At 34.0% G+C, this 15,025-nt stretch overlaps 1 protein-coding gene across 1 annotated transcript; it reads left to right on the forward strand.

Moving 5' to 3' along the window:
• The first annotated feature begins 586 nt into the window (after nucleotides 1–586).
• On the forward strand, nucleotides 587–13,978 carry LOC143247181 (CKLF-like MARVEL transmembrane domain-containing protein 8). Its single transcript, XM_076494827.1, has 4 exons — nucleotides 587–811; nucleotides 1,745–1,945; nucleotides 2,294–2,425; nucleotides 13,709–13,978. The coding sequence occupies exons 1-4, from the start codon at nucleotides 701–703 to the stop codon at nucleotides 13,781–13,783; spliced, it is 519 nt and encodes a 172-aa protein (XP_076350942.1). The 5' UTR covers nucleotides 587–700; the 3' UTR covers nucleotides 13,784–13,978.
• Nucleotides 13,979–15,025: the final 1,047 nt, after the last annotated feature.

Below are 15,025 nucleotides of genomic sequence, written 5' to 3' on the forward strand. Positions count from 1 at the left end.
GATATAATGGAAAGTTTAATTATTCTTAAATATAGTTAGTTTTTATGTTTATTCATAAATTGGCTAAACCACTTCTAGAGGGTATTTTGTTTTTTTCAAAACGGAAATCAATAGTACACGTTTTAAATATCCATTTATAATTCAAAATATTTTATCCCGGAGCTAAACGATATAAAGTAACATTTGGGTTATAGGTTGTGTCCAACGAGGGAAATCGAATCCCGGATTTTAGCGTTATGATACCGTAAACCTATGGGACAGTTGCTCGTTAATTTTCATGTACATATCTGTGTTCTGTTCACCGCAGGTATCTAAACCTGATTTATACGGTATAAGCCCGCAGACTTGCCGCTGATACACCTAATAATAAAAAAAACAAAATATTCCATAAAGAACTTTTACCACTGTGAACTATAGTGCCAAAAACTCATGTCTAAGCATCTATTTGGTTAAGAAGCGAGAGGTATTGTGTAGAATGAAAATGATTTATTTGGTTTCTTTGTGCACCGGAAAACGATTACTAAGAATTACATCATATACTTAGAGAACCGGATGAGAGGAAGTGTGTGACTTTGTTGTCCCGGACAGGATGTATTTATAACTGATCAAATTTGTGAAGTTCTTTTGTTTGAGTGTTGGTTTCTTGGTTTGCAGCATACAAAATCATGTTCGTTCCTTAGGACTCAACAGGAATAACAAAATGCAACAGGATGTCACAATAACGCGCACAACAACGATTACAGCATCTCAATTCTCTTTTCATACTGGATACGTGAAGTCTCCCCCTGGGATTTTAAAGGCTTTAGAGACGGTAAGAACGAGGCATTCGTTTCTGTATGGTGTGAAAACTTTATTCAACTTCACCTACAACATTTATATCCGTTAGGCAACACAAAATGTCCAAAGGCCTTTCCATTCCTCAGACTTTCCTAGCATTGTAGTTTCTATTAACACTATAAAGCTATGTCTTAAGATTGTTCTAATCTCTCCATTACTGTGTTACAGTTTTATTTTAAGGTCGTTCTGATCTCTCTATTACTCTCTTACAGTTCTATGTTAAGGTCGTTCTGATCTCTTTACTACTGTCTTACAATTCTATTTTAAGGTTACTCTGATCTCTTTATTATTGTGTTACATTTCCATGTTAAGGTCGTTCTGATCTCTCTAGTATTTTGTTACAGTTCTATGTTAAGGTCGTTCTGATCTCTCTCCTACTATGTTACAGTTTTGTTTTAAGGTCGCTCTGATCTCTCTCCTACTGTGTTATAGTTTTATTTTAAGATCGCTCTGATCTCTCTACTACTGTGTTAGAGTTCTATGTTAAGATCATTCTGATCTATTTAGTATTGTGTTACAGTTCTACATCAAGGTCGTTCTAATCTCTCTCCTACTGTGTCCTACAGTTCTATGTTAAAGTCGCTCTGATATCTCTACTACTGTCTCACAGTTTTATGTTAAGATCATTCTGATCTCTTTACTGTTGTGTTACAGTTCTATGTTAATGTCGTTCTGATCTATCCTCTTCTGTCTTACAGCTCTATCTTAAGGTATGCTTTTTTATCTGTTTACTCAGCACATTTTTAATATGATATTAAGAATTTTACAAGAAAAAATAATTATATTAAGATTTAATTATTCTTGTTTTTAATGTGTTTAATATACCGTAGGTCTCAGGAATCTCTGAATAACTACTATCAGAACTGTGTTAAGATTTTATTACGTTTTTATACTTCATGTACTATAGGTCCTGGGAATCGTGTCCTTAGGATTGCTGGTCCACTACTGTCGGCCTCTTAATTCACTCGGCAGAAAATGGTTTGTTGCAGGACCCGAAGAAACCTTCTTTTTCCTCACTATATGTACTTTCCTTTTGACGACGTATCTATTGTTAATTTCGTGTACCATTTCCTTCCCGACTGCCTCTTTCATTCCAAAAACCATTTATGTAAGAACTTTATTTCGTTCTCCATACTTAAAAGGAAAAAAAAGTTGTGGTACAACACCAGCTAAAGCTGTTTAATAATACTTCTAAATGAAAACTTGGTAAAAAGTTTCATTATTGTTGTTCTATTCTTAGAGATGAAACACAAAACAGTATTCTGTGTCAATCACGTTTATACCAAATGTAATTTAAATATCTCGATGTTCTAAGTTTTACAAGATGAATTATACAATTATAATACTTTGTTTCTGTATTCGTGAGAACTACAAACGCATATTAACAACTTTGGTATTCCGAGATCCTATTTTTCATAGTTTTATAGAAGCAACCGAGCATTTGTTTTATTTTCAGGAACTCTTGTATCACTGTTTAGCTTCTGTGTTCTACCTGTGTGGCAGTGTCAGTGTGTTAACAGTAGTGCTTCTTCGCAACGAGCACCTACAAGTAAAGGAACACGGATATCTGGGCAAGATAATTGCTGCGGTAAGATATTTATCTTAGTCCGTAAAATTTCAGTCTACCTGAAAGGATTTAGAATATACATTAGGATTTAAAAATTACAATATGGCAGTTAGCTTGCTCCATGGAAACCCCTGCTCGCCTCCAGAGGCTAAAGTGCACGTTTCGAACGTTATTTTCAAATTTTTTATTAAATAACGTTTTTACCACTTACGTCAATGATACTGGCATCAAAACGTAGTTTATAATTTATATTTAGAATTACATATATGCTTTAATTTTTTTTATCTAAACGGAAATGTAAAGAAAAAAATGTTAAGTATCGGTTATTGTGTGTCACATAACACGTCCAGTTGTTCTATTACTCAGTTTCTATTTTATCACGCCCACTATACAATATGTGCAAGTATCTAACGAATTAGAAACTAGAATTTGATATATAGACAAGCTAAATATAAAATACCCCCCCACCTCTATGATTTGTTGAAATATCAATATATTTAGCAAATCTACTAGTCTCTCTCTCTCTCTCTGGTATTTGGGTATATTTATGTGTATACCCAGGAGGGTCAGATACACTCGACCTCTTCCTCCTTCCATAACTTTGTTAGAGTGACCAGATTAATATATTTCGATTTAAATACAGAATGGCTGGAGTGATATCATAAATATAGTCAGGTCCTTTTCAGGATAATGTCTATTTATATTGTTCTTTGATTTTTTTTTAATAAGTCTAGAACGTAGGTGGCCTGTTTTATTTTATCTATATTCTAATACTACAATTATTATTATTATTTTAAATGACTTTGTCTTAATGATCTAATGTATAAATTTAACGGGGAGAGGTGTTCAGGTCTCTCTTCATCATATATGCAATATCTGTCTAGTTCGCATAACAACTCATTTTTTCGCCAATTTTTATCAAAATATTTTATTGTACTATGCAGAAGTCTATCTGGTTTTGTTTGTTTATTTGAGTAATTATGTATGAACTTTGATGAAGTGGTTTTTGGTACTGTGTATGCTGATGTAATTAGTATATTTTGTAATGGTTGGAGTTTGGTTTGTATTTGTTTTTCACTTACATTGATCTATGCAGGAGCTGCATAGTCTATTACAGGTCTAATGTATGACTTGTATATTTTAATGATATTTTCTGGTGTTGTTCCGTAGTTTTTACCAGTTAGACTCCTAGCATAGTTTATTCTTCGCCAAATTTTAGTTTTTATGTTATTTACATGTTTTATCCATGTAAGTTTCGAATCATATGTTAATCCTTAAAATTTTGCAGATGTAGCAGTTTGGAGAAGCTTTCCGTTCATGTAGATATGGGGTTTAACTTTTTGGTATTTCGTAGATTTTGGAATTGTTACTAGTTGCGTCTTCGCTGTATTTATTTTAATTCTATATTTTTCACAATATTCACATAATCTATTTAGTTGTGATTGTAAGTTAGTGGCTGCTATTTCTGGTGTAGGGGCACTTTTCCAGATTGCTACATCATCAGCAAACTGAGACGCGTATCCATGGTTTGGGTCTTTAAGTGACATATTGATTACATACATGATGGAGAGAATAGGGTTAACCATCCCTCCTTGAGGGACTCCAGCCTCTGGAGTTAAAAAGTCCGAGAAAGTTCCCTCTACATTTTCTATTTTCCAAAAAGTTCGATAACCAGCAAATAATTCCTCGCGGTAGTCCTATTTCATACATACGGAACCGAAGACCATTGTGCCATACAGTGTCGAATGCTTTCTCGATATCGAGGAAGATAGAGTGGCTCCGCCCTTCTAATCAATCATTTGAAAGTTCTTAACTAGTACCACTACTACTCAGTATCTAAAGTTCATAACTAATAGAAAGAGAATTACATATACATGTTTACCCTTCGTTATGACAGGAAACCCACCTGAAGTAAAAATATATCTCATTATGACTGGTATGGGTATTAACACTTTTACTAATAAAACAGAGAACAACGTTTCGACCTTCTTAGGTCATCTTCAAGTTAAAAAAGGTCGAAACGTCCTTCTCTGCTTCATTAATAAAAGTGTTAATACCCATACCGGCCGTTCTGAGATACAGAATTTTCCCCTCTACGTAATCCTGACAGTTGTTTATAAGTGACTTGAAGGCAAAAGAAAGACTGTTGTCGAAACTCTGAATAGGAATGATATTTTTTTCAACCACAAATACTTTACTTAGAGATCCTAGTAAAGTACAGGGCTTTTGAGGATACTAATACTTTAATTTCATATATATTTTTATTTGACAAACGTTAATGTTTGAAGCCTACATAAATTATTTTCTCTACACACCCCACCCGCAAGTATAGATAAAGTTTAGTGACACTACGTTTTTCAATGTATTTCTCATATTTCTTACAACATTGAGAGTAAATAACTAAATGTTAAACTTTTATGAGTAAATAATAATATGTACATGTATTCTTATACACATATGTAATGTACGGTAGCTGAAATAGTATACTTTTGTAGGCCAATACATTATTAAGCCTATTGTATTTGTGTTATTTTGATTTTCTAAACTGAGGTAAATTTAAAACCACATTATATCACATTCGAAACTTGGCAACTTTAAAACAAGAGGGTAGACAAATTTATCAGTATGTGCCTAAATAACACCTTCATATACATATGATGGAAAATGCGACAGATACAAATAGACGAACAGTAGTACTGAAATACCTGCAATGCAAATGGCTCGGCGAGGCTTAACACTTACAATGTTTATTGAACCAGCACAATTATTAACCATATAATAAATGTTTTCACACATTCTAATTCCAATTCTATTACCCTTGGAAATTTATTTTGTAAGTGTGGTAGGAAACATAAACTGTTTAGACCAGTATTGTGTTCTTGGAGCAAGAGTATGTATGAATGACACTTTTTTTTTTGTTTCGCACGAAGGTTCTTGCTCTCTAAAGTGTCTTACGTATTACGGTGTGCTACGCGAAGACGGGCTCAGACAGTCAATGATTTGAGCTTTATTTACACTGCGTTTAACCTTAGATATTAAAAGTAAAATAAACACAAAAAATTATGAGATATGTTAACAGTTGGAACTATCTGGGCACGTACTTTGAAACCTCTTGATTTATAATAAAGCAAAAATATCCAAAGCTACTGATTTTATTTCTGATTTTGCAATTTCTTATTTTCATTATATTTGATGAATTTTCTACAGGCTGAAGAATCAAGTAATAAACGTAATAACAGAAAAAATATAAAGTTTTACTGAAAAAAAGTTATATATTCATTCAAGAGGTTATTCAAGTGAAATATGAGATTTTTGAGACAAAGAAAAGTATTTTTAATCTTAAAATTAAAATCGCTTTAATCTCGTACTAGTTAAAAAAGAATGAATCGATACTTTCACGAACAAATATTAATAAAAAAATACTTCATTAAATATCTGATTTTTCTTCTGCAAAAGCTTTATAATGTTTACTGAAAGTCCACTAAAGTTTGCGAAGATACACTTAATATATTAGAAGTTACTAGTATGTAAACTGTAACGAACAGAAACGGTTAGGAATTAGGTCTAATGGGCCTAGGCAGCGTCCGTATATTTAAAGGCGGCTTAACAATGCACCCTATCTGTTGATGTCATTGCATGGTGTCAGTATCCTCTGTTCATTAAACTATTCTGTAGTCGTTTCTGACGATCCACTGTCATGTCGAGCTTTCATGATGACCTAGCAACAAACCCTCTGATGACACTTTGTGAAACAGAACATGACGTAATCTTCTCTATTTCTTCCCTACCTCCTCTGAGGTGGCGTCTTGCGCGGTATCCTGATGAGTGATGTAATCTTCATTCTAGTCTCTGCTTTTCGCTTATATCATAAACAAGCTGTGATAAGTTACAATGTCATACTTCTTTACACTTAAACCGGTGAAAATAACTTGGTATTATTATTTTCAACCTGAGCAGAAAATGGGTGTTGTCTAGTGGTTAGCGTGCTTGGACTACGAAACCAAAGGGTTCATGGCTCGTAGCGTGTTGCTGCATAAACACACTTCGAATTAGGAGATATGATGATGACTGTTCTGTTTCCTCTAGTTTATCAATTAAAATTTAGGTTCAAACTACGTGCTTAATGAGGTACATGAACTTTAGAGAAGTAGAAGTCATCCAAGTTCAGCTATTCGTCGTTTGAAACTGTTGACCAGAGGGTTTGTTTTTTGAATTTCGCGCAAAGCTACTCGAGGGCTATCTGCGCTAGCCGTTCCTAATTAAGCAGTGTAAGACTAGAGGGAAGACAGCTAGTCATCATCACACACCGCCAACTCTTGGGCTACTCTTTTACCAGCGAATAGTGGAATTGATCGTTACATTATAACGCCCCCACGGCTGAAATGGTAGGCATGTTTTGGTGCGACCGGGAATCGAACCCGCGACCCTCGGATTACGAGTCGAACGCCTTAATACGCTTGGCCATGCCAGGCCTGACCAGAGGGAAGGAATGCGTAAGCCACATCCACCATCTATGTAGCTATTTTTAAACAAATATAAGGACTATACATAACAACTTGTTTCAAATTCATTAACTCTATCAGTAACTGACAAAGTTATTAATAAGAGAAGGCAACCTTTTTACGTTGCATTAACACAAAAAAAACTTTTATTACTCAGAGTTGATTTAACGTTTCAACGTTGTGTTAATCTGAAACGATCATTTATTACTAGGAGGTAATTCAACATTCTTACATTGTGTCAACACCAAACGATCCTTTATTAATAACAATTAGTTCAACTTTCTGTTGACATAAACGATCTTTTATTACTAAAAGTTAGTTCAATGTTCTTACGTTGTGTTAACATAAAACGACCTTTTATTAGTAAGAGTTAGTTCAATATTCTTACATTGTGGGTTCGCATCTCCGTCGCGCTAAACATTCTCGCCATTTCAGCCATGGGGGCGTTATAATGTGACGGTCAATCCCACTATTCGTTGGTAAAAGAGTAGCCCAAGAGTTGGCAGTGGGTGGTGATGACTAGCTGCCTTCCCTCTAGTCTTACACTGCTAAATTAGGGACGACTAGTGCAGAGAGCCATCGAGTAGCTTTGCGCGAAATTCAAAAACAAACTAACAATCTTACGTTGTGTTAACATAAAACGACCTTTTATTACCAAAATTTAGTTCAATGTTCTTACGTTGTGTTAACATAAAACGACCTTTTATAAGTAAGAGTTAGTTCAATGTTCTTACGTCGTGTTTACATAAAACTATCCTTTTATTATTAACAGTTAGTTCAATGTTTTTACACTGTGTTAACATAAAACGATCCTTTATTATTAACAGGTAATTTCAACATTCTGACGTTATATCAACAGAAGAACAAATTTTGACGACTAATATTTCATTAAAAACATTCGTACGATGTGTTTAGTTGGTTAAAGTTAAGCAAAATGGGCTTTCTGTGTTCTGTCCACCACTGGTATCAAAACCCGGATTCTAGTATCTTAAGTCCGCAGACATACCACTGTGCCACTGGGGGACTCTCGTGTTGTGTAAATGTAAAAATCAAATCTTTATTATTGTAAGACATTTCAACGCATTTATGTTGTGTCAATAGAAAAAGACATTTTTATTGGGAACAGTTCAGCCGTCTTGTGTCGACACAAAAACACATCCTACATGTTATCAGTGTATATACCTTCTGTGGTATTCAAGTTATTAACCCTTAAATGGCGGCTATCATCAACTGATGCTACTACCTACAGCATTACCGCTGTTTAAGGGTTAAACATCTCTATAAAAGTACTGAAATAATGCACCTTTAGAAGATAGCAGTTTAGAACCGTTATTAATTCTTTCCTCATCTAGCGACATAGGTATTCACTTAAATACAAGACACAAAATGTCTCACTTGGAAATTCTACTTGTCTTATTGTTGAATACAGAACGTGGTTCGGCAAGGTGTAATACAAACAGTGTAACACCAAACATAATTTATAATGGCCCCTTACCTGTTTCATACCATATTTTTCTCCATTGTGGTTGATACAACACAATCTTGTCCTTAAGTAATGTTTCTATTAAACGAATCCCACACCATGTTATCCCCACACACACACAGTTGACCCAATTAATGAATCACAGTTATGTCATAAGTGCGTTCTGGTTTATAGCTTATCTGTTTCACATCACAAATGATGCAAAACAATTTTGCTAAAGTGTTGTGTAGAGTAATACACCTCCACACCATATCGTAGCCTCTACCACTACTCATACAACTCAGTTTTAACCCGAATGTTGTATAGAGTAATACACCTTCACACCATATCGTAGCCTGTACCACTACTCATACAACTCAGTTTCAACCCGAATGTTGTATAGAGTAATACACCTCCACACCATATCGTAGCCTCTACCACTACTCACACAACTCAGTTTTAACCCGAATGTTGTATAGAGTAATACACCTTCACACCATATAGTAGCCTCTACTACTACTCATACAACTCAGTTTTAACCCGAATGTTGTATAGAGTAATACACCTCCACACCATATCGTAGCCTCTACCACTACTCATACAACTCAGTTTTAACCCGAATGTTGTATAGAGTAATACACCTCCACACCATATCGTAGCCTCTACCACTACTCATACAACTCAGTTTCAACCCGAATGTTGTATAGAGTAATACACCTTCACACCATATCGTAGCCTCTACCACTACTCATACAACTCAGTTTTAACCCGAATGTTGTATAGAGTAATACACCTTCACACCATATCGTAGCCTGTACCACTACTCATACAACTCAGTTTTAACCCGAATGTTGTATAGAGTAATACACCACAACTCAGTTTCACACCATATCGTAGCCTCTACCACTACTCATACAACTCAGTTTCAACCCGAATGTTGTATAGAGTAATACACCTTCACACCATATCGTAGCCTCTACCACTACTCATACAACTCAGTTTCAACCCGAATGTTGTATAGAGTAATACACCACCACACCATATCGTAGCCTCTACCACTACTCATACAACTCAGTTTCAACCCGAATGTTGTATAGAGTAATACACCTCCACACCATATCGTAGCCTCTACCATTACTCATACAACTCAGTTTTAACCCAAATGTTGTCTCCAGTAATACACCTTCACACCATGTCCCTACTCCACTCACAACTGGTGTTCTCCTACCTATAAACTGCTATTCAAAACAAACAATGCTCCATATAATATATATTCTGTTGTTCTCTCCTATTTTGATTCTAGAAACACCATTAAAGTCGAAGCCCTGCATTTACAGATATAATATGTGGCTTATGAACTGTGTTCTTTCTGAAGAACCCAGATTATAAAACTCATTGTGTACCGAAGTATAAGGTTGGCAGAATAATATTGCCAACAATATTTCTCTGTGAACTCCTTAACTTCTGCAGAACCCAGATTATAAAACTCATTGTGTACCGAAGTATAAGGTTGGCAGAATAATATTGCCAACAATATTTCTCTGTGAACTCCTTAACTTCTGCAGAACCCAGATTATAAAACTCATTGTGTACCGAAGTATAAGGTTGGCAGAATAATATTGCCAACAATATTTCTCTGTGAACTCCTTAACTTCTGATGTTTCGATTTCAACCGGCTGTCTATAACAGCTGGGTGAACTTTGTGAATTGTACGTAGTAGGGCACTATAGAACACTTTATTTTTTATCTGTGGTCTACCTGTTTCGACTCGGGGTCCGCCTAAACTCGTTTAAAGTCTGTGAATATTTAATACTTCTAACTTTCAATATGATGTATATCTTCACAGTATTTCACTTAATATTATGTCTTTAACATACAAAAAATATTGCTTTTAGTGAAGTATTTCTAATAAAATAAAATAGTTTTGCCCATAAATATATTGAGTATTGTTTTGAATAGTCCATGTGCATATTAAAATTAAAAATACTTTTTCATTATCTCAAAAATCTAATATCCTTTATATAATCCCTAAGACCTTCTAAACACATTTCCAAAGTTTTCTGTTTTTTCTTTATAATACCACATTCATTTATCCTAATTATCTCTAAGTTCATAATAGTATACATCTATTTATAATTAAATTTATTGTTTTATTGCCCTTCGAACAGTGGCTAACTACTGTGCGCGCGCTTATAAGTTATAAATCACTCACGGAAGAGTGCTACAACTCGTACGAGCAGATCACGTGCGTGCCTCATGGAACATTTTTATTTTATTATTATTTGTAGTAGTTATACTTGTACAGGATTTTCCTAGTAACCTATCGAGTGTTAGAGACGCATCCATTTATAGTAGTTTAGGATATTACAATTCTCGATCATAATGTCAATTAGAATATCCTCAACGTCATTATAGTTACTCTTGTTTGTGGATCAAATAAGTAAAAAATTAAAATTAAAATACTGAGTTATCAACTAAACCACTACAAATGGATGCATCTCTAACACTCGATATATTACTAGTTCTGTACAAGTACCTCATTAATTTTACTTAACCTAATCTTAACTAACCTAAAAATATCCTTATGTTTGCATTTTAATTGCTTTTATAATTAAGCATAAAAAAATAAACATGAAAAACGAGAAATAAATATTTTATCATTTTTTTCTCGCTCTCAGTTGTCGAAGAGAGTTAATCCTAATTTTTATGCAGGGGCGTCGAGATGTAGGTTGGGCCTGGGGACATAACTGTCCCCCGGGCCCCTTTTTGAAGTCTTCATAAATTCGTGGCACATTCATGGACGTATGAATTTTTTTTGTAGTGCGCAGAAGCCAAATATATTGAGAATTAACATTTTTTGAGGCAAAGCGATTTCCCCAGTACTGCAATATTTCCTTAAGTAAATTATGAAAATGAGAATTCATTATTCTTTATCCCATATTTCCCTGAACCTCCTAATTGACACCCGTCCCCAGGACTGTAGCTCCCCCTCGTCAGGCCTGTTTTTATGCTACTCGTAGTACTGCAATTAATCATTTTAATTTCATTAAAGATGCTCCAAACAATACAAACTAATAGCACGCAAAAATAGACAAATTTCCTTATTTCTCAAATTTTTTTGTGGCTGACTTCCTGCCTGTGATTTCTCACACTCGTTAATTATAAATAGTTCCTACTGGTGCATCATAAAACGATCAATGCTTCTCTCTTGTTTACGAACTTCTAGGTTTTTCAGTGAATCATCCTCTTGGAAACAATGGCCCATACTGTAGCGTTGGTCCACCATTCAAGGTTTACTTGGTTGCAACGTCGAAATTTGCTTAACCCCTTTTAACCTGATTAGCGTTAATTCAACTCAAACATACAACGGACAGTTTCTCATCTTTAGTTTATAACTTGAATAACACCTATTAACGTTGATAGTGCCTATCTGTCCAAATCTAAACAATTAGCGGATGTTGTTTAGGGGCTTTCTCTGAATATCTACTTTGAAATAATTCCTCTGTTGTCCATGGTAGTGTCAGTTCATATTAAACTAAATATCATTGTATCATACGGCGACAACTTTCTTGGTATGTTCTTGGAGTTATTATTGTTCGATAAACATCATTGCTTCATAAACATATTTTCTTATACTTCATTATTTCCTGTTTATTAAAGTGATTATTTGAGGCATCCAGATATCTATCGATGCCTCACAAATTCATTCAAGCTAGCCGTTAGCTTTCCCACGGGAAAACTGTTCGTACTCGGTAAGTGAAATTGACATTAACCATTCAGAACATAACGTTATACACACATTATTTGATGAAATCCATTAGATTCTATTAGTTATAAGCAATATGTAATTGAACGTAAGAGTGAACTGTTAACGAATTATGAAAGATAGGATGTGATAAGTGGGTGTGGCATGAGGGGTCTAATTTTCTATTCAATAGCTATGTAACCAAACAAAGTTGAATACTATAATAAATGTGGTTATCTGAGCAATGACGAATTTATAGAGTAATTTACGTTTAATTTCTTACTTTTTCAAGGGGTGATGGATAAAATAGGGATGATGGCAAGCTAAGAGAAAATGTGTCACGTGTGTCACACTAGAGGAAATTCAGAATTTAAGAAAAATATTGCCTTGTAGAATTAAGAACTTAAAACTTGTATATTATTAAAATATGGATTATTAGCTAATATGTTAACCTACTCTAATTGTAATAACATAAACAGAAAGTAGTTTAATAAAATGTTGAATGTAAGATATTGAAACGTTCTGTCATGCGCAGTAAAAAAATACCATGGTGGATAGAGATACAGTGTCGGTACTTTATCTGTTTTTTGTGTTTCCTATTATATTTGTCAGTAAAATGCTAAATTACGTTTCGTTCAAACACTGATGTGTAATATACTGCATTCAATGAATTTTAGACCAAGTATGGCCCAGTGATTAGCATGGTGGACTGTGGAACCAAGGTTCTGTTTTATCTTTTAGCTCGTGAGCTATTGGTGTGTGGTATAGGCTGTGCTGCCTTCTCTCTAATCTATCACTTCAAAATTAGGGACGCTAAGAGCAGTATCTGTAGACTAGTTTGTCGCGAAATTGAAGAAACAAACAACAATCAATATTATGTTGTTATTAATGTAGCATTTGGAAAGACTTCTTGAATATAAAAAAAAACTTAACGAATTTATTGTGTATTTAAGAATATGAATTATGTTAATCACAGTGATGGAACATCTTGTGGTATATCTTGTCAGTTTGTTGAACATAATATAAGATGTTATTTGTTACTTACACCCAAATATTAGAAGTTGATGTACCCACGTCACATTACATGAAGAAAATCGTCAAATGTTTATTGAAACTAGTATTTTGGTTAATTACATCAGTTAAGTACTACGTTTTATTTAAGCTCACAATGTAACACTAACATGGTTTTTCGTCATAAGAAGCTTTATATAATTTAGGTGCTATACATTATTAAACAGTTTTATCTGGTTGATCAAAGTAGTCCTGCACTAACTGCTGTATTTTATTAATTATATGTGTATATGGTGACATAAATTGCGTTAAATAGAATAATGTTGATTGTCTGTAGTTTGTTTATAAATTTATTAACGACCCACATATAACAGTTTTGTGTCACAGGCACATATGATCTCAGAAGATATATTTTGTCAGTTGTCTGCGTAGCTTAACTTGGTGTTGTTGTTTCTCGCATGTCTGTAAACTAAGTAAAATTTTATTCTTTCTCTTCTTTTAACATCATAACTAAACACTTAAAACTAAAAATATTTACCTCTGATAAAGATAAGTGTTTGACAACTCTATTCCCAATGGTATAGGTGGTCGGCTTGGTAAATACGATGCTGTATTTGGGTAGTTCTTTCTTTTCATTCCGATCCTACAGACAAAACTAAGTGACTCCCAACAGTTCTAGTTTTAACTTGCAGCCTGTGAATTCACTAGTGACGTCAGTGGCACGTTGTCGAACTGAAAAACGAGCTTCAAATCTCTGACATTTACAACTGTTATGGTCAACATTGTTTATTGAATAGTTTTACATCATTGTGTGTAATGTTGTTCATGGTTCAATAAATATTATCACGGTGTTACCATAGTGTTTTTATTGTTGTTTATTGCAAATTAATTATATCTACAAGATCATTTGGTTAACTGATCGCAGCGCCTGTGCAGGTTTCCCAACATCCACGGGAATTTAAGAAGAACAAGACAAAGAAGACATTTATGTAAATACATCTTTCTCAGTAAGTATTTATATATAACAAGGGTAAAATTTAAAAAAATCGACAAATGACATGAAAATTGTGTTAATTTTACAAAAAAAAAGGAAAGCATAACGCAATAGCATCTTCCTTTAAAAATTGAACAACTTGTCCGAAAAGAAGAATTCTACAGAAAAGGTTAGACAAATAAAATTACAAAATGAGAAAGGAAGGATTACGATGATGAACCTGTGAGAATACAAATTTAATTAAGCTTAATCTTAAGCCTTACATATGAAATAAATTTGAATTGAAAAATACGACACAAAATCTTAGTACAAATTTAAAAACTCAATGTCTTACATTCAATAGTGTCATTCCGTTTGATATAGGAAGGTGTTTGCTTGATATGAAACGAAACAGAAAAGCAGGAGTTAAAGCAAAGCTAGTCTACAGTCAAACTACCGAGGTGATGACGAAAACTGTCTTTTATAATAAGTATAATACTATGGCATGCAGACATATTATGTGTTTCATACATCCAATAAGTATAATACTATGGCATGCAGACATACTATGTGTTTCATACATCCTCACTTTATATCAAACGTTGTGTATATAACCTTCATACAGGATATCGGTTAAGAGAACTATTAGATTTCTCTCACTATATTACCAATTTGTCTGAGTCATTAAGTAGGGTGTCACGTGCACTTTATCGTAAGAACGATTCTTTTGACTGTTCTGAGTTTGAATAAGTTATGTGTATTGTGCTGTTTCCAGTCTCTTTCTTTTGACTGTTCTGAGTTTGAATAAGTTATGTGTATTGTGCTGTTTCCAGTCTCTTTCTTTTGACTGTTCTGAGTTTGAATAAGTTATGTGTATTGTGCTGTTTCCAGTCTCTTTCTTTTCTTCGAACTCAGTTGTGGTCACGTA

Source organism: Tachypleus tridentatus, chromosome 3, assembly GCF_004210375.1.
Source record: "Tachypleus tridentatus isolate NWPU-2018 chromosome 3, ASM421037v1, whole genome shotgun sequence".
Classification (NCBI taxonomy): domain Eukaryota; kingdom Metazoa; phylum Arthropoda; class Merostomata; order Xiphosura; family Limulidae; genus Tachypleus; species Tachypleus tridentatus.

Excerpts from the sequence above, each read along its gene's own strand:
- LOC143247181 (XM_076494827.1), top strand. The coding sequence starts at position 701 with ATGCAACAGGATGTCACAATAACGCGCACAACAACGATTACAGCATCT. Across the intron at positions 812-1,744 it reads TTTTAAAGGCTTTAGAGACG|GTCCTGGGAATCGTGTCCTT; the intron begins GTAAGAACGAGG and ends CATGTACTATAG. Across the intron at positions 1,946-2,293 it reads TCATTCCAAAAACCATTTAT|GAACTCTTGTATCACTGTTT; the intron begins GTAAGAACTTTA and ends TTTTATTTTCAG.